The sequence below is a fragment of the Dipodomys merriami genome, unplaced genomic scaffold (assembly GCF_024711535.1).
Source record: "Dipodomys merriami isolate MVZ:Mamm:240054 unplaced genomic scaffold, mDipMer1.0.p SCAF_15, whole genome shotgun sequence".
Taxonomy (NCBI): Eukaryota; Metazoa; Chordata; class Mammalia; order Rodentia; family Heteromyidae; genus Dipodomys; species Dipodomys merriami.
In genome coordinates, this window is record NW_027202826.1 from 24100185 (window position 1) to 24126945 (window position 26761).

General features: G+C 42.1%; 1 protein-coding gene across 1 annotated transcript in view; it reads right to left on the bottom strand.

The window, feature by feature from the left end:
• Positions 1-26202, bottom strand: part of Col25a1 (collagen type XXV alpha 1 chain) — a 415569-nt gene extending 389367 nt beyond the window's left edge. The window contains exons 1-2 of the mRNA XM_070022440.1: positions 25915-26202; positions 24933-25002 (exon numbers count right to left, since the gene is read on the bottom strand). Of these exons, the coding sequence (XP_069878541.1) occupies positions 24933-25002; positions 25915-26202 (358 nt within the window). The remainder of the gene's footprint in view (positions 1-24932; positions 25003-25914) is intronic.
• Positions 26203-26761: the final 559 nt, after the last annotated feature.

Below are 26761 nucleotides of genomic sequence, written 5' to 3' on the forward strand. Positions count from 1 at the left end.
AATGTTCAGGGCTTTAGAAGTTAATGAAATAGTACAGGATGGAAGTGTTCATTCAATGTGGTCTAGGCAAGAACTGATCTCTACTAGTAATTATTGAACTCTGTCAGAAATGATGAAGCCAGCATATAAAAGGAAGTTATTTAAAACAGCCATGGAGGAGGAGGGGAGCATTTCTTATTTTCAATTGAGATTTATTCCCTAGTCACTTCCATTCTTGGGCCAAAGTTCTGTTTGGTAGTAGCAATGACCCACCATACATTAGAAAACAACATCCTATTTCCTTTTGTATATGGCTACCCACCCAGAGCTCTTGTTTTCCTAATAAGGCTGGATTTTCTATTGATGGTATTTCAACAGCATACATTTTAGAGGCTTGCCATCCTCTAGAATGGTTCTGCTTTGCCAATGTTTCCTTTAAAAGCTCAACAGAAAATGCCACATGAATGATTCAGACTTTGCCTGACATAATAGAACTACCACCTGGAATGACACTTTGAGCCTGCCACTTCCCATGGGCTGCTCTGCACCTTTCCATTCATCCTTCCAAAAAGGATAATTGATGACGTCAAAGGGATCAGAACTTCGGTGTTCTCAATGGCTACTACATTCAACCAGACAGGAACCCGTATATAATATCCTTGATCATCACCCATTCATACTAATTTAGAGCTTTTCTTTAAGTCTAAAGTTAAAAGCAGTCGTTGCCAGATGATTAGCCTGATTGAAAGAGAGAAGGCAGGAAAGGGGGAAAAAAGCTGGGAAATGAGCAATCTTAACCAACTTGTTCACTTTTGAATTATTTTTAATTGGCTCTTCTGAAACATCTAGCAGCCAGCATGGATTTGTTCTACAGGTAACTATTAGAACATTGTCCCAGGAGAACTTGGGTTTCATATGTCTCAAATGACAAAGAGTCTTGGAAATTATTAACACATAGGTCACAAGAAAATTTTAGCCAGGCACTGGTGGCTCACATCTGTAATCCTACTCAGGAAGTTGCGATCTGAGGATTGTGGTTCAAAAGCCAGCCTGAGCAGGAAAAGTCCCTGAGACTCTTATCTCGAATAAACTACCAGAAGTGGCACTGTGGCTCAAAGAGGTAGAGCATTAGACTTCAGCAAAACAGCTCAGAGACGGTGCCCAAGCCCTGAGTTCAAGCCCCACAACAGAAAGAAAGAAAAGAAAGAGAGGGAGGGGTAGAGGAGAGGAGGGGAAGGGAGGGGAGGGGAGGGGAGGGGAGGGGAGGGAAGGGAAGGAAGAAAATAAAGAATGAATGAAAGAAGGAAAAAGAAAGAAAGAAAAAAGGAAAGAAAGGAAGGAAGGAAGGAAGGAGGAAAGAAAGGAAGGAAGAAAGAAGGAAAGAAAGAAAGAAAGAAAATTTCACTCAGTAGTAAATATCTTGGGGAATTTTCAGAGAATCCAGAGCAGATTTTGCATTTCCTCCTACTGGTTTTCGATTTCATAGTCCACCCTATGAATTTTCTGGCCAAATTATTATTATTGTTACAGTATGATTTGCATGCGAGTGAATTTCTCATTTTTGACAATTGCAGTATGTCTCTTATTTCAATGGGCTTCAGCTGCCTCAAAATACAAGGTCAAGCCACTATTCTACAACACAGTAATAAGTCTTGATCTATGCAATGCTAAACCCCTATAATTAGTGAGTCCTAGAGCATGTGCTTGTGTGGCTTCATCAATGTATAGTGATTGGATACCATCTACCATTCACATTTTCTACGTGTTGAATGGAATATTTAAATTTGAAGTTTGGGGCATACTCCAAGAAAAAAAAAAGGTTGAATGCCTCAAGCTATTAATTTTTACTAAATTGAGCCCCTTTAATGCCTTGAGAAATGTTTTGTATGTTTTTCCTCTGAAGGTTCTATTTCTAGAGCCATCTACCAGCTCCTGTGGTACTTTTGAAGAATCAAATACACTAATATAGGGGATATACATTTCTTTTGAAAATGGAGAATATTCTGCACAAATATTTAGGTCTGGCAAATGGGAAGAAATTGCCTTCCATTATGATGTAGTTAAAATAAGAATATTGTCCCCATGGAACACTTTGCAGTTTCTTTTGTGATTAGCAATAATGTTGACCTCTCTTAAAGGACAGTATCTTTATATCATATACACATGTGTATATATATATACACACATATAAACTCTCTCCCTCATCTCTTCCAACCCTTCCCATCATCTCAATTTACCTGGTTCCATTATTACACATGTACATTGTATATTATGCCCACATTCACCCACCCTTCCTCTCTCCATTCTACCTCCTCTCCTTGATCTCATTCCTACCCTGAAAACACACGGTCCCGCTTCCTGGTATTCATTTTGTTACACTGTACATCCGTTGTTGAAAGGAGTTCCAGTATTGGAATCCTCCCTGCATATGCCATATTTAACATGTTGTGCATATGACCCTTCTGCTTACATATTTGTAACTTAGATCTAAGTTCCACATGAGATCCTTTGTCTGAGACTCACCTACTTCACGTTCATTCCCTCAGAGGTGAGCTCATGTGCGCCCTCACATGGTGGGGTGAGGAGAATATGGCAACTTCCTCTGGCAGGGCACAAAATCCCACTGAGGGCCCAGATCTCTCCACCTGAGTCACTCCCAAAGGCCCAGCCTCATAATTACCAGTGCATGAGGGAGGGACTCTGAGTCTTAAATTCTGGCCTGACATAACCATCTAGAGCAGAACAGAAAGCCCAGCCCATCTTGTAAGAGATTCACAATTGTGTCTAATGTGTCGATGTCTAACTATATAGCTCACGGTATGAATTTCAGAGTCAAAGACCGAAGAATGTAAAGATTTCAAGTTCAGAGAGTAAGAAGGGAATGTTAAAATTATTTAAAATATACCTTCATCATTAGGAGCATTTGGGGGGCGGGGCTGGGCTTCAACTCAGCTTAGACACTGTCCTGAGCTTTTTCAGCTTGAGGCTAATGCTCTACCACATGAGCCACAGCTCTGTTTCCAGTTTTTGGTGGGATTTTTGGTGATTAATTGAAGAGTCTCACAGACTTTCCTGCCTGGGCTGGCTTTGAACTGCAATCCTCAGATCTCAGCCTCCTAAGTATCTACGATTACAAGCATGAGCCACTAGTGCCCAGCTAAATTTTGAGGTTTCGAAAGATAAAAGTTACAAAATCAAATAACCTCATATGAGAAATAAACATGTACCACAGAGAGAAAGCTCTTATCAAGAATGTGTTTTGGGTTTCGTTTTATGATTTTTTTGTATTAGTTTTTGAGGGTTTTGTTGTTGTTGTTTTGCTTTGGCTGTTAAGCTATGTCTACAGTAATCATGAGAGTACTTTGTTTTACTGGGTACCAGCATCTTCTACAAATCCAGCACTCTGAAGATTTAGTTTCTTATCTTACATTTGTTTTCTGTGCACAAATGTAAATACCTACTCTCAAGAGTATGAATGTGAGTAGGCTGCTCTAATAAAGACGATCTAATTTGAGCCTGGTGCCAGTGGCTCACACCTGTAAATCTGGACATTTGGGAAGCTGCTCAAGTCTGGAGTAGCCAGCCAAAGTTGAAAAATCCAGAAGACGCCATCTTCAAAAAAAAACAGCAGCAAAAAATGCTGGGCTAGAGACATGTCTCAAGCAGTAGAGTAACAGCTGAATAAGGGTGTTGAGCTAGTTCAACACTCTGAGTTCAAATTCAAAAATTAGTATAAAACAAAAGAGAGGAAAAAAGGGAGAGAAGGAAGAAGAAAAGGAGGGACGGAGACCAACAGGTATGAAGGGAAAAGGGAGGGAAGGAACTCTGAACAATCCTAAAACACTGAAGGACTGGGCAGAGTCTAGAAGCCTTCTGAGTTTCCATTGCTAGAAAATGGAGGCATCTGGAACTCTTCAATTTTATCTGAACCCCAGAAGTGTAGGTCTACCTGAGTCTGCAACAGGAAGAAATAAAACATAAAGTAAGGCAATCCAATAGGAAAGAATCATGAAAAGAAAAACATGAGGAAATTTTGAATTCTAAAACATTCTTAATCAACATACATTGCTATACATGAAAAGGGGGTCTTTAAAAAAAGCCCAAATCCATTGCAAGAAATTCATACTTCATACACACAAGTAATAGAATTCTTCCAGCTATTAATGCCACAAAATACAAGCTAGATTTCCCTATGAATAGGATAAAATCCTCTCATCAAAAATGTTTGGTCTTATCATGTTTATAGGAAATATGAATAAACATGAATCTTATGTTTATAGGAAACACAAGAATAAAGTAACATATAAACCATTAGGCAAAGTGAGAAGATGGAAAATCGAGAAGATAGAACATTCTAGACTGGACCCCACCTTTAAGTCACTGGCATTTTTATATTCCAGTAGACTAATTGTGTTTCAAAGATAATTAGCTGACCACATCATCTCTTCTAGAAGACACTCATATATGAGCTCTCTTTCATTGTAGATTGATGGATTAACTGTTAATAACCTACTGAAAAGCATATTTTATACGCAGAACGCTCCATAGCATTCCACTTTACCATCTTAAAATCTTCATTTGTTACAATCTGATTATTTCCAGGAAATCCAATTTAAAAGTGTAGGTGTGGCTTACGTGGTAGAATACCAGCCTTGAGCAAAAAAGCCAAGGAAGAGTATGAGGCCCTGAGTTCAAGCCTCAGTAATGGCACACACATACCAAAAAAAAATTATTTCCAACTACTTCACAAGGAGCAATGGTAAAGCAGAGAAATGTGCAGATACTTTATTTTTGATGACTGTTGCTCTATTTTACAGCAGTACCAGCACTTTTGCTAGTCACTATAAACTTGCTTGCTTCAAATTATTCCTCACTTTCTCAGTGACTCTGCTTTTGAAGCTGCAATGGATGTGCTATCATTAATCTGATCATTAATTCTCCAAGCTGAGCTAAGGAATAAATGATCCATCAACAGGTCATCCTGCAGGCAACAGAAAGCTTTACAGGGAAACTGATGGTTCAAACAGTTAAGTTGTATTTTTTTTCTCATTTGGTTTTAAAGCTAGTTTGTCTCCCAATAAAATTATTTTTTAAATATGCCCACTAAAGTTCATACTGAAGCAATTCTTTAACTATTCCAACAAAATACAGTAGAATGTTGATGGATTTAAGATGGGGTTTTAAATCCAGCTCCAGAAAGAGCAAAGACAACAGAAACCTAAGTTCCTACAAAGCTTTTAAGATAAATTTCAAGAATGATTGCCATAATGTAAGTCAGGATATAAAAGAGACACCTGCACACCCATGTTCCTTGCAGCACTATTCACAATAACCAGGCTAAGGAAATAGCCCAGATGCCCTACAAAATAGATGAATGGACCAACCAATGAATGGTCTACACACACAATGGAGTATAATGAAGTCATTAAAAAAAAAAATTAAAATGTTGCCATTTGTATAGGAATGGATGGATCAAGATACCATCCATTTCACAAAGTTCAGAAGGACAGAGGTCACATGTTCTCTCTCATTTAGGAATACTGGATAAAAGGTAAACATACACATAAACACATACAGGAAGATATATGCATATACATACATACATCCACCCATCCTGAAGTACTGGAGACCATGATGATGGCTTTTTTTTTTTTTTTTGCCAGACCTGGGGCTTGAACTCAGAGCCTGGGCACTGACTCTGAGCTTCTTTTGCTCAAGGCTAGCACTCTACCACTTGATCCACACCACTACTTCTGGCTTTTTCTGTTTATGTGGTACTGAGAAATCGAACCCAGGGCTTCATGCATGCTAGGCAAGCACTCTACCACTAAGCCACATCCCCAGTTCTTTTGAACAATTAACATGCAGTTTAACATGCATGTTAGGATGTGAAGCATTTCCTGTGTTGAGTGTAGGCACTAGTGAAGGGTGAACAGAGAAGGTGAATATGGTAGAAATACTTCATGTACATGCATGAAAACAGAAGCAGGAAGTGTACTGAAGCTGATTGCAAAGGGATAGAGGGAAAGAGGAAAGAAACGGGTGTACATTTTACACATGAATGGAAATAAATACAGACAAAATGTTAAAATTAAATCCTTGGACAACTACCAACTAATTGATATAAATTTTAAAAGCATGATTATTGTAATTAAAATATACGTGCACATTGGTCTTGGGGCTTGAACTCTGGGCCTGGGTGCTATCCCTAAGTTCTTTTTGCTCAATGCTAGCATGCAACCACCTAAATCACAGTTCCACTTTTAGCTTTCTTTAAATGGCTAATTGGAGATAAGAGTCTCATAGACTTTCCTGCCCAGTCTTGTTTCAAACCGCAATTCCCAGATCTCAGCTTCCTGAGTAGCCAGGATTACAGGCATGAGCCACTGGTGCACTTCAATCTGACAGCAAGATACTATAGCAAACTTCCAACTTTTACATTATATGCCTGCCCTTTGAGTGTCTGCTGACTTCTGATGATCAGTTTTGGCTAGAATATCTGTAATTAACTTCAAATTCTGTTTTCTTTCTCCTCCATTTTCTCCTTCCTTCTACCAACGCATAAAGCTCTGCTTCTTGATGTTAGATTCATTTTATTAACCCTGGACAATGTCAACTAAATTTCTGCAAACTTATAAACTATGTCCCTTCTCTATTTCCCTGATAGAAAACATCAATCCTCAGAACTACTTGCTCTTAACCATATTATTTGAGTTAAAAGGGAAAATATTGTTCATCTATACACATATATGTATTCTACTCCAAAGGAGTGCATCCCGTTGTGAATTGTGACTCTCAATTCACAAATTTTCCAGTAAGGAAATGTGCTTACATCTGTTTAAGTCCATGCGCCTGTAATTTATTGAACCTTGAAGGCCTTCTTCCTCGTAATATTTGCTAACATGAAAAGGGAGTGTTCTCCGGAGGACCATACTTGGAACCACTGCTATTCAGGAAGGACACTTCAGCTCAAGCGTCATGGCTAAGAAGACACTTCTAAAGACCCTCAGAAACGGATTGATAGTATAAAGAGCAGAAGGTGATGAAGGGGCCGCTGAGTTCTGCCCTCCAGTCTTCCATGCTCTAGCACATTATTATCACAGAGTCAGCAGGAAATAAGATTAGGGGGAACAGGGTAAGCAGTTTTAATCAAATTTCCAAGTCCTATGAAGCCCCACAGTTAAACATTTATTGAAATGATCATGATTTCAATCAATCCCAACAAGGCTGAAGTTGGATTTTTATAAATTGGATGGACAGTGTGTGTGTGTGTGTGTGTGTGTGTGTGCGTGTGTGTGCGTGTGTGCGTGTATGTGTGTGTGTGTGTGTTTTAAAAGTTGGATATTTATATATTGGATGGACAGAATGTGTGTGTTTTAAAAGTTGCCAGGCACCAGTGGCTCATACCTAGCTACTCAGGAGGCTGAGGATCTCAGTTTGAAGCCAGACTAGGCAGAAAAGTTTGTGAGACTCTTTTCTCCAATTAAGTTATAGAAAAAGCTTTAATGTGCCCTTTCCCTTTAAAACTTGTACAATAAAGAATACAGAAGACAGCCGGGCACTGGTGGCTCATGCCTGTAATCCTAGCTACTCAAGAGACTGAGATCTGAGGATGGAAGTTCAAAGCCAGCCTGGGCAGTCCCTGAGACCTTTTTTGTTGTTGTTGTTTTTGGTCAGTTGTGGGCTTGAACTCTGGGCTTGGGCACTGTCCTTGCACTCTTCAGCTCAAGGCGAGCACTCTACCGCTTGAGCCACAGCGCCACTTCCATTTTCTAGTGGTTTTTATTGGAGATAAGAGTCTCACAGACTTTCCTGCCCAGGCTGGCTTTGAACCGTGATCCTCAGATCTCAGCCTCCTGAGTAGCTAGGATTACAGGCATGAGCCACCAGCACCCAGCTCCCTGAGACTTTTTTTTTTGGGGGGGGGGGTCCAGTCGTGGGCCTGAATTCTGGGCCTGGGTGCTGTCCCTCAGCTCCTCAGCTCAAGGCTAGCGCTCTACCACTTGAGTCACAGCACCACTTCTGGCTTTTTTTCTGCTTATGTGGTGCTGAGGAATTGAACCCAGGGCCTCATGCATGCAAGGCAAATGCTCTACCACTGAGCCACCTTCCTAGCCCTCCCTGAGACTCTTATCTCCAATTAAAAAACTGGAGATAGTGCTGTGACTCAAGTGGCAGAGTGCTCGCCTTGAGCTAAAGAGCTGAGGGACATTTCCCAGGCCCACAAATCAAGCCCCACAACCAACAACAACAACAACAAAAAAGAATATAGAAGACAGGACTTAGCAGCATATATGAAAATAACCAGAAGTTTAAATCAGCACAAACTCCATGTTAGTGGATAGAAGTACAAGACCAGCAATCACACGACTGCTGGCTTTATGGTATACAGAACTAGAATGATTTTTTTTCTCTGACTCTACTGCAGCTTCATTTAGATCTGGTATTGCTAGCGAGCACTTGAAGGAGGAATAAACTAGAAGCCCTCATAAACTAAAGACATTAATTCTAAAAATAAAAACATTTATCCTAAAAATAATCCGTGGGAAATACAACCGATGATTTCACACCTTTGAAGCACTGTCATAGAAAGAAGTACTTCAGCTTTTTAATGACTTCAGGGAAAGATGATGTCCAGAATCAAACAAACACAGATTTTTAACCTAACAAAAAAAATGCACTTTTCCAACAAATGTGTTCAAAGACTGAAGCCTATACATTTCAATAGATCATACACTGCCTATTTAGCCAAAATCTCACTGGGGAGAATTCAAGGATCCAGTGTGAAGTAAGTCTAGCTATCCTGACTACCCATGCAACCCTGACCAGCCTACAAGGCCAGCCCAGGCAGCCTGACCCATGGGGCCAACACTTCTGCGGGCTGTGGAATGCACATGACATGGAAACTCGAGTGTCCTTGTTACCAGAGGGTTTTCAAAGCTATTATAAAAACATATATAAACTAAAAACAAAACTGAGTATATTGAAACATCACCTTCTGATGCCACTTGGGTAACTTGACATCCACTCTGGTGGAAAAATATTCCTTAAAAAAAAAAAACTTCAAATACTACCAATAAGGGGTGAGGGGGTGGGGGTGGTGTGTGTGTGTGTGTGTGTGTGTGTGTGTGTCTGTGTGTGTGTTCATGGGGGTGGGGGTGGGGGTACCCTAAGGCTTGAACTCAAGGTCTAGGCACTGTCACTGAGTTTTTTTCTGCTTAAGGCTAGTTAGCACTCTACCACTTGATTCACAGCTCCACTTCTGGCTTTCGGTGGTTAACTGGAGATTAAGAGTCTTACCAGCTTTCCCTGACCAGGCTGGCTTCCAGCCATGATCCTCATATCTCAGCCTCCTAAATAGCTAAGATTACAGGCATGAGCCACTGTCACCAGGCAGGGCTTTGTAAGAATGGTTGATCAACGCTTATTTAAGTATTAACTAGATGCTAATGAGTCATGCCTGTATCCTACTCAGGAAGCTGAGATCTGAGAATCTTGGTTCAAAGGCAACCTAGGCAGATTGATCCATGGGACTCTTATCTGTAAGCAGCAAAAAGCCATAAGTGGAGTTGTGGCTCAAGTGGCAAAGCACCAGCCTTGAACAAAAAAGCTAAGTAAAAAACTGAGGCCATGGGGCTGGGAAGGTTGCTCAGTGGAAGAGCACTTGCCTTGCATGCATGAGGCCCTGGGTTCGATTCCTCAGCACCACATAAGCAGAAAAAGCCAGAAGTGGCACTGTGGCTCAAGTGGTAGAGCGCTAGCCTTGAGCCAAAGAGCTGAGGGACAACACTCTGGCCCAGAGTTCAGGCCTCACAACTGAACACACACACACACACACACACACACACACACACACACACACACACACACACACACACACACACACACACACACACACACACACACACACACACACACACACACACACACACACACACACACACACACACACACACACACACACACACACACACACACACACACACACACACACACCTTGTATTTATTTTAAATACCCAATACACTGCTTGAGGCCATGTGGAATAGAATCAGGAATCAAGGTGACCTCCTCAGGAAATAGTAAATGAGATACAGGACAGCATCTGAGCTGTCCAAAGTGATCTGCCTTCTCACTAAGTCATGGGTCACACGTCCACAGTAAGACACCATACAGCCTTCAAAACATGATATAAATCGATTTGCGCTGAGCAAGTCCACCTAGCCCACTGTTTTAACATTAGATGTCTCTGCAGAAAAAGATGGATATTGTGCACCCTTGGGAATTCACATGCTTTCATTATCTTACACATGGCTTGTGTAGCAACAGTCCTGCCATCAAACACAGACAGGTGGATCTTGAGCTAAACCTTGTCCATAGAGCAACAGCGGCAATCACAAGGTGGAAAGAAGAGACTTTGCTGCTTTACTGTGGTAGTGACCACCACAATGGAAACAGAAAATTCAGCCCAGAAAGAACCTGCCTCCAACTGAGGAGAAAGCCAGATTCTGATGGTTCTCCATTTCTCTTCCCAAACTGGCCCACATTAATCCCCAGCATCCTTGTTCATGGAGTATGTTTCCAAGAACAGTTCTCATTTGGGCATCTTTTTTCCTCCTCTAGATTACTTGAAAGCATCTGGAGACATTTTTGGTTGTAGAAACTTAGGAGTTCCACTAGCTCCTACTAAGTCAACACCAAGGATGTGGTTACACATCCAACAGGGAGGAATGAACCAGAGTCTGGACACCACTGTTTCTTACAGACCCACCTGAGTGGGTCTCTGGTCTTTACAGCCTCAAGAGAGTCTAGCCAACACCCAAAGTTTTCACTAGCAAACACAGCTGCAGCATCTGAACCAATGTTTGTGAGAGCCAGCAAGGCTCCTTAAAAATAATGGCCAGGAAAAGTTCACCTGCAGAGGGGTTAAAAAATATCTAACAGTTGACCTAATCACTGGCAGTGGTCATTTATCACCAGGAAAACCACCTAATTGGTGTGTCACCAGCATTTTGCAAAGTATCATAATCCTCAGCAGAGAACTTCCTAAATTACTCAGAAACAGGCCAAGGTGGGGTGGATTAAATACCAATTTCTCTAAAAACAGAAGCTGCAAAAAAAGTAAACCAACCTGGAATTATGAATTCAAATACATATCATAATTTAGTGTTAAATCCATCAACACTGGACACAACTGACTACAGGATACATTTTTTATGACTTTTAATTATTTTAGAATCTAATCTGTGTGGCTCAGTCCTTCAAAAGACCTTAACAGCCCATTTCTATCTCTAAATAAGGCAGGTTTAGTCACAATAAACATTAGATTTCTGGGGGGGGGGGGGAGGGTTTGGTGCCAGTCTTGGAGCTTGAATTCAGGTCCTGGACACTGTCCCTGAGATTCTATGCTTAAGGCTAGCACTCTACCACTTGAGCCACAGCTCCTCTTGCAGTGGTTTTTGTTGTTATTGTTGGGGGATTTTTGAGGAGGAGGGGTTGGTGGTCAACTGGAGATAAGAATCTCACTGACTTCCATGCCCAGGCTGGCTTCAAACTACAATCCTCCCATTGCAGCCTCTTAAATAGCTAGGCACCAACCACCAGCACCCAGCAATAAAAAAAAATGTATTTTTAAAGATTCCCAAATACCTATCATGTAAAGAATTATGACACATAATACTTAAGATACTCACATTAAAAACTAGCACTTAGAATTAACACTCTCCTCTTTCTCTGCCAACAGGAGAATTACCAGAACATATGCCGTTTCTGAATAAAGGTAAACATTTCCCTAACAGAACTGCTAATCACCATACATTTTCCACGGATTTACCCTCAGCCTTCTTTCTCCCTTCCTTCCTTCCTGTTATTTACCTTCAGCCATTCTCCTGCCAAAATCTGAGTGGTCCCAGCCAAAAGGTACAGACACTGAGACAGGTGGGGGCAGGAAGGATGACCACACAGGGTGGCTGGGGGCTGAGCTATTTCAGATACTACAAGCTGAACTTTAGGTACAGGTGGCCGGAGGGGGGAGAGAGCTCAAAAAAGTAGAAGCCAAATGGCTTCTAGGTATAGAAATCTAGTGTGGACTTTAAGACAAAGTGGTCTGAAGCTGCAGCACACAAATGAATAGGATGGACATTAGATGGAATATTCAAGGAATCACCAAACTCAAACGTAAGACAATGTATAGCAAAGTCAGGACAACCAAAATTGTAGCACAAAGTCCAAGAGGCAGCCAATGTGACCTGTGGGATTTTTTTAATGGCTTTTCCATAAGTAAAACATCCCTCCGGCCTTCCTCCTTCTCCTCGCAGAATAAACCTTCACTCCTTTGCAGCCTTTGCTAGCAGAAGACACAAGATATTTTTTGTTATGATTATGAAACAAATACCACCGATGAGCCAAAGACTTAAATAGAGTAACAGAGCTGGGACAGCACTGTGTTCACTCAGTGAGAAATATCAACAAGAATGTGCGATTTCTTTATTCAACAACAGTTGATTGCTTTTTTCAAATCACAAAGTCTCCTATGATTAAAGAGTGTCTTTAACCCCTTCATATCTTACTATTCTAGTTATTTTTGTGTTAAGACATTTACGATGACCACTCAGGAATCTTGGAAGTTCCCAGAAGTATGGGGGGGAGGGGAAGGTGTGTCTGGCATCAATTCCCAAAGCACAAGGGTGAAACCAGCGATTGGGGGAGGGGGGAGGAGGGGAATGTAGTCAAGAATTCATTGCATATACTACGAAATTAAGGAAAGGGTGGGTAGAGGAGGGATAGGTGAGAACATTGAAAAGGGGGACCCAGATTAAGGTGCACTGTATTTGTAAACTTCTTTGTTAAATGGTAACTCTTTGTCCAACTACTTAAAGATAGTTTTTGTAAGAACTCAGCAGCTCTTCCCTTCACAGTAGTAGGACTAGTTACTGGTACCTACACACAGAGTAGAGTCTTCCAGATCATTTGTTGGGTTTTGTTGTGGGTTGTTTTTTGTGCAGGTACTGGAGCTTGAACTCAGAGCCTGGACTCTGTCCCTTGACTTTTTCACTCCAGACGAGCATTCTACCACTGGGGAAATAGCTCCACTTGTGGCATTTTGGTGGTTAATTGGAAATGGGTGTCATGGACATTCCTGTCCAGGGTTGGCTTCAAAGCATGATCCTCAGATCTCATGAGTAGCTAGGATTACAGGCATGAGCCATAGGCCACTGCTTCCAAAGAGCTTTGTTCATCAAATAAATGGTATTATAATTTTAAGATTCATAGACATTAGTGCTACTTTATGAGCCTAGGATACAAAGTCCAAAAGAACTGTTCTTTAAATAACTAACCAAAGAAAAAATTAAACACTTGTCTTATAAATAACAGAACAATCATAAGATAGGAACATAGAGACAAAAATAATTATTATTATTGTAAACAGAAAAATATGGAAAAAATTGCTTACCTAAGAGTTGATTCCTGTATAGTTTAAGAAGATAGGGAAAATAAGCTGGAGCTGGTGGCTCAAGCCAGTAATCCTAGCAACTCAGGAGGCTGAGATCTAAGGATCCTGGTTCAAAGCCAGCCTGGGCAGGGAAATCTGTGAGACCTCATCTCCAATTAACCACCAAAAAGGTGGAAGTGGAGCTATGGCTCAAATGGTAGAGTGCTAGCCTTGAGCAAAAAAGTTCAGAGACAGTGCCCAGGCCCCGAGTTCAAGTCCCAGGACCAGCTACACCCACACCCACACCTACCCTGACACCCACACCTACACACCTACACACCTACACACACACACACACACACACACACACACACACGGAAAGTTTCTGTTACAATGGAAAACCATGCACTTTACATCATGTACTCTCTACATCACTCCATTCCATATTCTTTCTGCTACTATGTAACAGGATAAGTAGTAGAGAACAGCAAAGGAAAACAAACACTTAATGACTGACAATGTCTTGTCTATAGACACATAATTTCTTTCTAAGCCCAGCTAACTTTCCTCTCACTTGGAGAAGTCCAGTTTGCTTCCATGTACCTATTCAGTTTCAATTATATGTGAACTTAAAAAGTTTCAGACTTTAGATTCTCCTTTGAACTGCTTATGGCATCTGAGCAGTTACTTCTTCAGTAATTAAAGTAATACATGCTCACTTTGCCTCTGTACACTTCCGTGCAAACATGACTGGTCCTGATTACCCTTTTATGAAAAAAATCCATTAACAATAGAAACAACAGGTCACTTTATGGAATGAGGGAGCAACATTGTTATGGGTCATGAACATTCCTCTCTTCTGATACTAGATTGAATGCTAAGTGCAGCCATCACCCTGGGAAGAAAGGGTCCTGCGACCCAACTCTCAAATGGGCAAGTTCCATGCCAAGAGAAAGCCAGGTAAAACATCATCAACGGAATGGGAGCAAACCAGAGTTTAGGTCCCTGCTAGAGAAGGGCAAAGGAGAATATAGCAGAGTGGCCTGACTAGAATAAGGGTAGTTTGGGAGTGTGCATCTTCTAGTTTGTTCTTCCATAGACGAATGGCCACAGGTGGTATGGCCAACTGCAGAGCCCACTGGAGCAGTATGCATGTACTCCATGAAAGCCTGGTGGAGTAGCATTTCTACATCGATCCATACGTTTTCTGTGTGTACTCTTGGTTTTCAACAATTCTTACTAATCTCATCACAATACTATAAATGTGAATGCACTGTGAAGATTTGAAATGCTGGCTGCATATGATTACAATTAAACAAATGTTGGAGACTCATAATAAATCGGAAATGATGAGAAAGTGACACATGATGTATGCAGGGGTTCTCTGTGGCTGATTATGAAATTCCTCTGTCTGGGATTTCTGCTTTAAGACTGATGATGGAAACAAAGGTTTTTCTGCTTTCAAAAAGGCATAAAAGAATAAAATGCCCCAGACGTCTCAATCCAAAGATACCTTTTGCTATAAAAACTAATTAACCATTTTTCTATTCATAAAATGGCAACATAAATTTTATCACCACACCGCACTCCCTTTATTCGTAACCTCATTTCCAGATTAAGCTCAATATTCAGGAACATATCTCAGAAGTAGCTGAAATTTAGGGCAGTAAGTAATGTTGCACAGAAGGAAACTATATACAAGAACATAAAAAGCCACAGTTTCTTTACTGATGTAATTTCACCGTGTTAGAGTTTTTCTTTTATTAAAAATTTCCAGATGCAAAACATCACTAGCATGTCCAAGTACACTGGTCAGGCTTCCTGCTTCAAGTCTGGGGCAACTACCAGCCAGCCTGCAAGGTTAGGAGATAAATTGAAAGATATACTATGGTTGGCTAAATATTTTTATAGCTTTTAATACAGCTCTGTTTGGCTCATAGAATCTATTCAGCTGTTCTTACTTGGTCAACTTTCCCATTTCATGGTTGGCTGATAATTCCCAGAAAAGCAAAGCAACTAGTTTATAATAAAAAAAAAAAGAGGAAGAAGGAAGGAGGAGGAAGAAGAGAAAGAGGAAGGAAGACAGAAGAAGGAAGGGGGAAGATGGAAGGGGAAGGGGGAAAAGAAGAAAGAAGAAAAGTCATGAAGCTAGGTACTGATGGCTCACACCTATAATCCCAGCTACTCGGGAGATGAGATCTGAGGATCACAGTTCAAAGCAGGCTGGGGCAGGAAAAGTCCATGAGACTCTTACCTCCAACCACCAGGAGGCTCAAAGTGGAGCTGTGGCTCAACTGGTAGAGTGCTAGCCTTGAGAAAAAGAAAGCTCAGCATTCAAGCCCTGAGTTCAAGCCCCCAACTGGCTTCCTTGAAGTCCACAGAAACTATATACTGAAGAAAAAAAATCACTCACCCAAAGCTCAATTAACTTGTAGAGTTGCTGTGTCATTCTATTGCCTGTCCTACCAACTATAAAAGGTGCTTTACTCAGCCAAAGAACTGTCCACAGCTCCCTGTTCCAACAGCTGATGACAGTGGACATTCGTTTCAATGGGAACAAGATAGTCTTTCAATTTTCCTTCTGTTGTACTCGTTACCATGTAGCCAAATTTACACTGTCTCTGCGAAATGCATTGTATTTCTCATTTGATATTGGATATATAGTATTAGCAATTTCTAGAGATCTTGCCAGTCACTGAAATGCAGATATATAATTTCTAGAGTCTCCCCATGACATCTATTTCAGTTTCAACACAGAGCCATCATCATTTTACCAACCATCAACTTCCTCGCAACATTGAGTCTCTATAAATACACAGTCACCAATCTACACATGCGGAGTCAACCAACTACAGAGTGAACATATTTAAAGGAAAACATTGCATCTGTACTGAAACACATTCAGACTGTTTTCTTGTCATTACTCCCAATAATATGGCATAACAACTACTTACATAGTATTTCAATTATATTACTTATTGTAAGCAATCTAGAGACAACAAAATACATGAAAGATGGTTGTAGTTTATATGCAAATATTATGCTGTTTTATATAAAAGAACTTCATTAGCCACATGAATTGTAGAACCAACCCACTTCAGATACCAAGGGATAGTGTAATTTGGGGGAAAGTTATGTTGCAGATAGCGTTTTGCAAACTAAGTATTAATTGCTCAACAAAAACTCGAGTGCCATGAATAAATATATATAAAATACAACGGCAGCTGTAACTTGTTGAGAAGACTCCATGTGAGTATGTGTGAAGAATAAAAGTTCAAAGGAGCTGGGTGCCAGTGGCTCATGACTGCAATCCTCGTGACTCAGGAGGGTGAGTTCTGAGAATCGAGGTTCAAAGACAGCCTGGGCCAGAAAGTCTCTTATCTCCAATTAACTCAAAAGCAACAGAGCTGTGGTTCAAGTGGTAGAGCACTAGCCTTGAATGAAAAGGCTAAGGGACAGCACTTAAGATCTGAATGCAAGCCTGGTACTGGCACCCCAGAAAAAAGCACAAAAAAAAGATTTAAAATACACACAGAAACATGTCAAAAACTGTGGTGACTTAAAGGCTTTAAGAAAAGCTAATTTGACTTTAAACCAAAAGGATGAGGTACGATGTTGATTTTTGTAATGAGTAATATCATAATGGGTTACATGATGTAGCTGCTCAGTGCCAACAGATTAGGGGATATGCTCTCCACTTAAGAAAGAGAGGGGGAAGGAGGGAAAAGGGGTAAGGAAAGAGGGAGGGGAGGGGAATAGAAAGACAAAGAAACAAAGAAGAAAAGATTATCTAGACATATTCTGACTCCCAATTTTACCAGAACATACAAGCTAGAGCTGGCTACGATTCATTTACTCAATTAGACCAAGTATGAACATTGTATTTTCAAATGTGCTGAACACATTTTAAATACAAGAATAAAAATTTCATGTCCGTAATGAAGACCAGAACTCCTAAAATCTAAATTATAGTTTTAAATATTTGGGGTGCCAAATAAAGCCTATAAGCATGCCCTTTTAACAGAAACACTCATCTAGTGATTAAACTAAAGAACACAATAGAATGGGAAATGAATACATCTCAACTATCATTGGCAAAGACATATCACCTTCAACTGAAGATGAAGTACAGTCTCTGGATGCAATATCGTCAGAAGTAATATGGTAATTTCAGATTATTCTGGATGCTTAGAAATTCCTAATTTTGAGGGGAAGGAGTTCCACAGTAAGTCTAAGGACTGTTTTAATTCCACTTATTCTAGCTGTTGGAATACTAGCCCAAAGTTCACGGCTGTGGCTCTACTAAATACAAATGCAAAATTTACTAGGTTTCAAGTATCTTAAAGCTGATGGAATACTATAGATCCTCAAATATGGAAGCAAATGGCTTCCTCCATTCATTGTTTTCCCCCAATCACCAAGGGAGGTCAGGGATCACCAAGAGAGGCCAGCAATTCAATTGGGAAAAAACTGGTGGAGCTGAGAAATCCTACTTAGCCCAGTTCCTCCCCCTTGTGGTCACCAGAGGGAGCTGCCTGTCACCTTGTGGTGGCATTTCCTCAAGGAATCCCATTACCTAATGGCACAGAACAGCCATTTGAAGGAATATATGATGTCCATGAAGAGCCCTCGATTTTAATTTGTAAGGGATTTCTATGTCAGCATCTTCTCTATCCACGTCGTTCTCAAACTCTTTTTATAATTCCAAGATGTGCAGAGCAAATCCCAAATAAAAGCAGTTAACTATCCACATGTAAGCATCAGGTATGCACACCGGTGTTGCCGTAAATTGGGATAGGGGAGGATGGTGAAATTCCACGGCACTTAAACCACCGTACCAAACTCCACCCACCTTGACAAGCCAGGGCAGGGAGCGATGCTTCAATGTATAGCCAGGTACATCCTGGGTTTCAACCTGCTGCACAGACTCAGCTATACATCGACTTCACGTTCTTAATGTCCATCAAACCACCCCAGCATGTTCCTAACGTGTTAGGAGGGCACCCAAACACTTTTCCATGTTAGGTCTCGGATGATTTCCATTCCAGGTAAGAGACTGGTGTTATTTTGGGTAAGTGTCTAGCGCGGCTGTCCTGTAGCAGGAAATGACCCCTGCCTGGGCTGCCAAGCAGTCCTGATTCTGGCACGGTTCCCACCAGCACTCCATCTACCCCTTCCTGAGAGGTCATTCCCAGACTTAAGCCCCACATGTGGACTTTGGGTCATGTCACCGAGTTGATTTTGCGCCCTTGCAAAGCCATCAGAAGCCTTGAGAGACTGCTTGCTCCCACATATTGTCCCGAAGAGCTGAAATGAGTTCAAACTCCATGTAGAATTGGTATCCTCCTTTTACATAATTACCAACAGAACTACTACAGTAAGAAAGGAGACATGAAGCCAGGCATCATGGCACACTTCTGTTTCCCAGATACTTGGCAACAGAAAACAGGAGGATTACAGTCGTGAGTCTACCTGAACAAAAGGGAAAGGGAGAAGGAGGAGGAGGGGAGGGAGGGCGAAATGGAGGGGGAGAGGAAAGGGAGAGCGCAGGGTAGAGGAAGTGGGAAGGAAGAAGAGAAGAGTAGCCAGACCAAAAGATGATCCAAAAGATAAAAGCCCAAAAAGGACTGGAGGATTGCCTTCAATGAAGCAAGCAATAGGTCTCAAGTTCAAACCCAAGTATCACAGAAAAAGAGGAAAGAATGAGTTTTTATTGGTCATGGGGCATGAATTCTGGGCCTAGGCACTGTCCCTCAGCTCTTCAGCTCAAGGCTAGCGCTCTACCAGTTGAACCATAGCACCACTTCTGGCTTCTTCTGCTTATGTGGTGCTGAGGAATCGAACCCAGGGCCTCATGCAAGCAAGGCAAGCACTTTACCACTGAGCCACCTTCCCAGCCCAAGAATAAGCTTCTTAATCCAAAAACAAGGCAGACAGACAAAAAAAAAGAAAAAAGGAAACAAGAACATTGCTTCAAAGGGCAGTCTGTCCTTGGTCTACTGTCCCCAGAAGAGTCACTGAAAAGTGTCACATCCAGCCTGCTGGAGATCGCAGGCCTGAGAAGGAGTCACTGTGGACATTCTTGGAGGTATCCTCTCATTACAGTACACTGTTTGGTGTCACAGGAGCAGAGAAATGGCTGACATTTTCATTTAGATAACAGTCGCAGCATTTCAAGGCGCTTTCTTCAGGCAAACTGTTTCTATTCTCTGTATCATTGAAAATGTGTATGGTGGGAGTTGGAGTTTTATATGATAAAGTCAACTCGATTAACAAAGTAACATAAAGGCTCTGCAACCAGGGGAAAGGGTACTTAATCTCAAAGCAATAGTTAACATTTATTTCCATCCTCAAACTGAGGTATCCTCCATCTATCACAGGGGATGTACTGCTCCTACTTGGGAATGAGGTGTACGTGCACCTGCCTGTGTTTACTTGCCTTGTATCTAGTCATTTCATACATGTAGAGAATACAGAAAGACCCTGGAAAATATCTAACTTTGTGTGTATGCTGGTACTGGGGTTTGAACTCAGAGCCTGGGCACTGTCCCCTAGCCTTTTCACTCAAGACTGGCACTCTATCACTTGAGCCACAGCTCCATTTCTGCTTTTTGGTGGTCACTGAAGGTCGGGGCCTTGTGGACTTTCCTGCCTAGGCTGGCTTTGAACCTCAACCTTCAGATCTCAGTTCCCTAAGTAAGCATGAGCCACCAGCACCTGGCTTCTAGTCTAACTTTTTATCTCTAGCTGTTCAACACGCTACACAGGAAGTCTCCTCTTCCTCAACTTAAGTCTCACTATTACCAAAGAGAATAGACTATCATCATATAGACAATCATATAGAAAGGGCTGTCCTTTCTACCTTAAGATTAATGTTTGCTTTAGTCAGGGTGTCAGCAAATCAGGTAGCAGTGTACCTTTATCTACCTACCCATCAACTCTTGGCAAGTCAAAAGGCTAATGGAGCATTGTCAATCCACTTTTTATCCATTCCTACGAATTTTACTTCTCAGAAGCCATATTTTCTTCTACCATGAATTTCTCAGACAGAGATGTAGTTTTCTTTCCCCTATACCCAAACAATTTAAACAGCCTCCTGTACTAGAAAAAATGTCACCGTTTAGGTTATATGCTCCAAATTATACTCTTCTCTTGATTTTGCCTATCCCACTTGAAAAGTCATTTTCAAATAAATGTCTGGTGTCATCTCTGCCTAGTTTGTGAGCAAATTCCCAAAATCTAGAATAGTTATTTCATATTCATTCTAGGTAGAGAATCGACTAAAGCCCTCAATCGTTATTGTCTAGCTCTTACTTTCAGAGATGTGACTAGTTTGTAGAAGCCAGATGTCGGAATGATTTGTGCAAGATTGTGTAACATGTTAATGACAAAGCCAGGGCTACTTTCTCAATTTCCCACTCCCATTCTCCATTGATGAGGTCATAGAGGTTCTTATACCTAATAGGCCAGGGAGTTAACACTACTGATGAATGTGAGCTACCCATCACTTGATTGGTGGCCTCATTCCCATTGTTCTTCCCTTCCATAAATATGCCTGCTTTATGCATACTTCATGGAAGATCCAAAGAACACAACCCGAAGTAGAATTCTATAGCCATAGTAAAGAGCCAAGTTACTCTCTTAGGGATGGTCAGGTTTGACAGAAATCAAGCCACAAAGACCAGCTGTTATTTCTTTTTTTTTTTTTTTTTTTTTTTTTGGCGGTTGTGGGGCTTGAACTCTGGGCCTGGGCGCTTGTCCCTCAGCTCTTCAGCTCAAGGCGAGCGCTCTACCACTTGAGCTACAGCGCCACTTCCGACCAGCTGTTATTTCTGTGTCTCTACCATTGCTAAATCAAATCTGCTAAACACAGCTTTGATGTGTGTAAGGGCTTTCAAAATTATTTGGGGGTTCTTGAAATCCAGTTTTCTTTGGTTTTCTAGAGCATCTCAATCTCAAAAAAAAAGGGAAACACATCTTTCTACAGAGGACAAAGATGGTATAGTAATGATAGTCCAACTGTGTAAGTTACAAATCTTAGTGTATTAGTATAAGATTTACTTCAAGATCTGATTTTAAAAGGTCATATGGTGAAGATACTCCTTTTGGTAACATCTGATAGCCAAGTCTTTCTACCTAGTATGCTTCATCCTTAATGGTCCAATGTTTCCCCTGTAATTTTGGCAAACATTCTGGAGATAAAACTAGGTATCATGAAAAGCCCAAATTCCACTGCTACAGCACCAAGAGATACTGACTAGCAAGATTATCCTTATAAATGATCTACAGATGTTTGACTAAGCACCATGTTCATTCGCCTTGGGTTCTGAGCAAGTTGGCAACATTTCTTTACCCACCTTGCCACGTAGCTCTGTGGACCAGAAGAAAGAATCCAAGAAAATGAATAGTGAACTGTGGGCATAATTTAGTGGTAAGAGTTTGCCTAGCCTTTGTGAGAATCATACCAAAAAGAAAAAGAGAGAGAGAAAGAAAAAGAGTAATATTACTTAAGCTAGAGCCACTAATATGCCAAGCTATTTACATAAATTGTCACACAAAGAATTTCTAGTCCTTTTTTTTTCAGGTGAGGAAATGAAAAGCAATGAAACTCATTAGATTGACCACAGTCACACACTTATTTAGTACCAGATGTAGGATTCCAGATTCCAGTCTAGAATTATCCAGCTCATTCTGGATTCCTCATTAGGCTTTAGGCTTTGGAGTCCCTCTGCCCAGGGGATGAATCCTAAGATTGCTAGCACTTACAACTCTCCTAGTTATAAAATATATATATATATATATATATATATATATATATATATATATATATCAGAAAGAGCTTCTCCTAGCATGAGAAGGCATTCAATAAATAGTCCCCATAGAGATTCCTTGCTCAGTAATTTTAAAAAACAGTTATCTATAAATGTTATGATTTCCTTGTAATCTACCTGGACAAATCCCAGTGAGACTTGAGTGCCATCAAAAGCTATTAGAGTGACTACAAACAGCACAGCTTTGCTTCTTTGCCACCAGCCCTCAGCTCTAAGACTCTGCCTGTCAGCAAGAGTGTCAACTTCAATGGATGGGCAAGTGTCCACAGGAACTGAGTTGAGGTCACACTCGTCTCACTCTGCCCTACAAACAGATGTCTGGGTGACAACTCTTAGTCACAGAGAGAGAATCGAGGTTCAAGCCAAATCAGGTGGGAAATGCATATCTTCTTTCTAATCCTTTTTGGCCAGCCAGTTCATTCCCTAAGACAATACTGCACCGGCTGGTTTTCTCCAGAATCTTTTCCTTTCAAGTCATGCCTGCATTTGGGTGATGTCTGGTTATTCAACAAGCAGAACTGAGTATCATCCCTATAACTGGGAATCTGTCAGCAAGATCCCTGTTTGGTTCTGTGTGTTGGAGGGCACACCTTCCAAGGGTTACCTCACGAGTAGCCAGGTTAAAAACTGATGTCATGTGGAGCTCTAGTGGTAGCAAGAAGGAAAGCAGCTGTGAGGGAGAGCCAACAACAAATAAAAGCCAAGGAAATTGCTTTGTATTATTCATTTACCACATTAACATGGAAAGAAAATAGTCTACAATAATCTTCCCAGAGAATAGACGGCAAACTCTAAAGGATAATCGCTTCCTCCCACATGACCAGAGTTCAATGACTGGCCTACATGAAACATCATAAAAACAGTCATATCTCCTCTGGAAATAGAACTCAGTGTGGCCACTTTTCAACATTTTACCAAGTCTGTTATGAATCCTCCAAAGTAACCCTAAGTTCCCACACACAGTGTACTGTATTTTTTTTTTAATGCTCTTCCCTCAGTGATTTGTAAAGTCCTATAGATACTCAGTGTCCTGGGAATTTAAATCATTCCTGCAGGTCAAAGGGAGGGTGTGAGTTCATTCTTGCCCTGGAAAAGTTCTTCCCTTGAATATCTGACTTCTGAGTCTTTCTCAACTACTAAGAATGAAGCATACATCAAACATCCGCTCTGTCTTCTCATCAAAAACCTTCACTGAAAAGAATATAGCTCCAACATATAGTCAATGATGTGGTAGAATATAAATGTTAAAAAACTTTTATGCTGTATAACCTGGAATTGAACATTTCTAAGCTATACCCGAACAAGTTATCATGAGAGGAAAACAATCTCAAAATATGAGAAAATATAGGCACTAAGCCTTTTTTGGGGGGGTGGGGGGGCCAGGGTCTTGCACGCTGTCCCTGAGCCTCTTTGTGTTCAAGGCTAGCTCTACCACTTGAACCACAGTGCCACTTCTGGTTTTTGCTGAGTAGTTTGTTGGAGATGAGAGTCTCACAGACTTTCCTGGCTAGGCTGGCTTTGAACTTTGATCCTCAGATCTCAGCCTCCTGAGTAGTCAGGATTCCAGGCATGAGCCACCAGTGCCCAGCAGGCACTAAGCTTTTCAGTCTCCTACAGCTTAATCATAAGTGGGGTGCATTCTAAGGACTGTGTTATAGCTGTCTCACCATTGAGCAAATGTCATGTAGCTCACTTGCTCAAACCAAGCAATGATGACATCACTAGGTTATATAAACTTGTAGGGCTATTGTCATATTTGTGACCTGTCATGGGTTAAAACGTCATCATTGAAGTACATGACTACATTGAAACAGAGAGTTCAATACTGAAGAAAAAGACTCATTCTCCATGCATAATGATGAAAGAAACTAGAATGTTCATAAACACATTTACCATGTTTATCTGAAGAACATCTCGAGATTCATGGGAGTTTTTATGGCTTATATATCTTTGAATCCACTAAATGCCTTCCCCTGGCCATTTTCCAAGAGCTTTTAAATTGCTAAGTCTACAGACAACTACCAAGGTTCAGAGGTCTGTGAATGAGGATTTCATGATTACAGGTGGGGGAGGGGCTCATTCACTAATGTCTCTTCTCCATCCTTCTAATACACTGTTACTGACCTTTCCTAAAACTACAGAGAAAAAAAAAAAACATGATCAACATGGAAGAGTCTTTTCCTGGAAAGTCACTGAGAAGAAAATAGTTTGTCATCAGAGGTTCAAGATGAAGAACTCATTTCCTTTTAGTCTTCATCTTTAGCTACAGATTAGGTGAGAAAATGCAGGTCCATTACCTATATAACATCATGACCACCAACAACCCCACACTAATGCAACATTAGACATTAAGGCCTGACAGCTGTGTAGACCTTTTTCACCACAAACATTGAAATTATTTAATAACATTGAAGATGACCTTTCAATCTTGGATGCAAAGAACTTCGTATATCCACTTGCCTATATTTTCCATGGTGATTAGCTCATTTGCTTTTCCCCAATAGACATTGGTATGCTGCTTAAAATATTTGGGGCTTTACTTGCCATCTTTCTGATGGAGACATGTTGATTTTATTAAAACAAGTTGGGGCTGCATTCTTTCTCTGTTACTATTCCAGGTAGACCTGACAGACACTTTGTTTGCAAATGGTCTGCTCCAGGGGAAACCTTGTTAATAAGTTCCATTTTTTACCTGCTGGACAGTTGCACTCTGAAGGCGCCTCTCTTGCGATTCTTATTTTAGCCATATGTTCATAGGATTTCTGTAGGAGGGGAAAAAAGTATTAAGAGCTAGCAGGAGTAAACTAGATCCATGAGTTCTTTAGAACTCTCTTCTGTGACTAAGTTACTAATGACGTCTGATAGCCTGCATAAACAGCATTTACATAAATGCATGGATCTTAGGCAAAAGGTAACAGTACTCACGTCATAAAAAAACAGCCAATATTGTAGACGCACTTTAATCACATTTCAGGCTGTAACTACTGCATCTCGCTACTGGCAGGAAAACTCCTTACCCCCTCCCTACTGGAGTCTAAGCCATCTTTAAAGACCTTCCGTTCAATTCTTCATTCATGAATATCTGGGTACTACATCTCTGACCCGTCCCTTCCCCCCCTAAAAGAAAAGTTTTTTTCCCCCAATTTTTCAAACGTTTAATATGAAAAAGAAGGCCGTGTTAAATTAATTTTAAATCTATAGGCTCAGTTCACTTTTAAGCGTGCTTACCTTTCTCTATTGATAAGGCCTAACCTTGGTATATGAAGAACAGATGTGAGCGTTCCAAGGAGTATTCTCCATGCAACGGAGAAGGCTGTCAGCCCAGACGCCACAGAACTCAACAGCCAAGGCAAAGAAAGCCCCTGCTGCCTTTCCAGCCTCGCTCCCCCCCCCCCCCCCCGCCGCCCGCTGCAGCAGGCCGTGCAATCATTAAGGACGAGACAGGGAAGATCATACACGCAGACTTGGAGGGTAAACCAAGGAAGGGAGGTGAACAAACGTCCACGACCGCCAGCCTTCACAGCGCTTCACACAGGCCAGACCAACGGGGTGTATCCGCTCAGGGTGGAGGCTGATCCTGCACACACACACACACACAGACTCACACCTGTGCAAGATCCTATCCACGTGCAACTCCCCCCCCCCCCTCCCCGGCTTCCCCAAACCCCTCACACCTGAGCCAGGAGCCGCTCTACGTTCTCCTGCACTATGGCCTTCAGCTGATCCGCCGTCTCGGGCAGCAGGGGCAAGGAAGGCGCCCCTTTCGCGGATTCCAGAGCGACGATCCTCGCCTGGAGGTCGTTGGTCTTCACCCCGAGGTACAGACAGGAAACCAGGGCCACCCCGGAGAGCAGGGTGGCCAGGATGGCGCTCGGGGGCCTGGCGCGCCCCCCGGAGGGGCTGTGCTCGTCCGAGCCGGCCTCGCGCCCCGCTCCCTTCCCCGCGGGCTTCTTCCCCAGCATGGTGGCCGGAGTGGGGGGTAGGATCGCCGGCCAACCTCCTGCCGAGAGCCACCGGATCGAGCGCGGACGGCGTCCTCCGGCAAAGTTCGGTGGGGTCCCGGCGGCTGCACAAGTAGTTGTGGGAGCGGGAGGCGGGCGGGCGCGGCGCGCGGCTCAGCGCGGGGACCCGCAGGCGAGGACCATCCCGCGTCCGCGCGCCGCTCCTCCCCGCTGGGAGGGAGATCGAACAGTCACGCAGTCCCCTAAAACACCCTCCGTCCGGGACCGATCACACGCACCCGAGAACGCACGGCGTGGGGGCCACCCCCCGGCACCGGGTCCCGGCAGGCGCGGACCGCCGCGGGGCCGCCGCTCGCCCGGCCCGCCGCGACCTGTTGCGCCTCCTCGGTCCGCCGTGTGTGTCTACCTAGACCGCGTCTCCTCCGCACGCCGATCAGCCGCCCACCTGGACTCAGTCCCAGGCAAAACCAAGGGAAAAAAGGCTGCGAGAGCCCTCAGGAGCGCAGCCCAAGAAAGGTGACAAGGGGAGGAAAACCAGATCACCCCAGCAGCAGCCGGT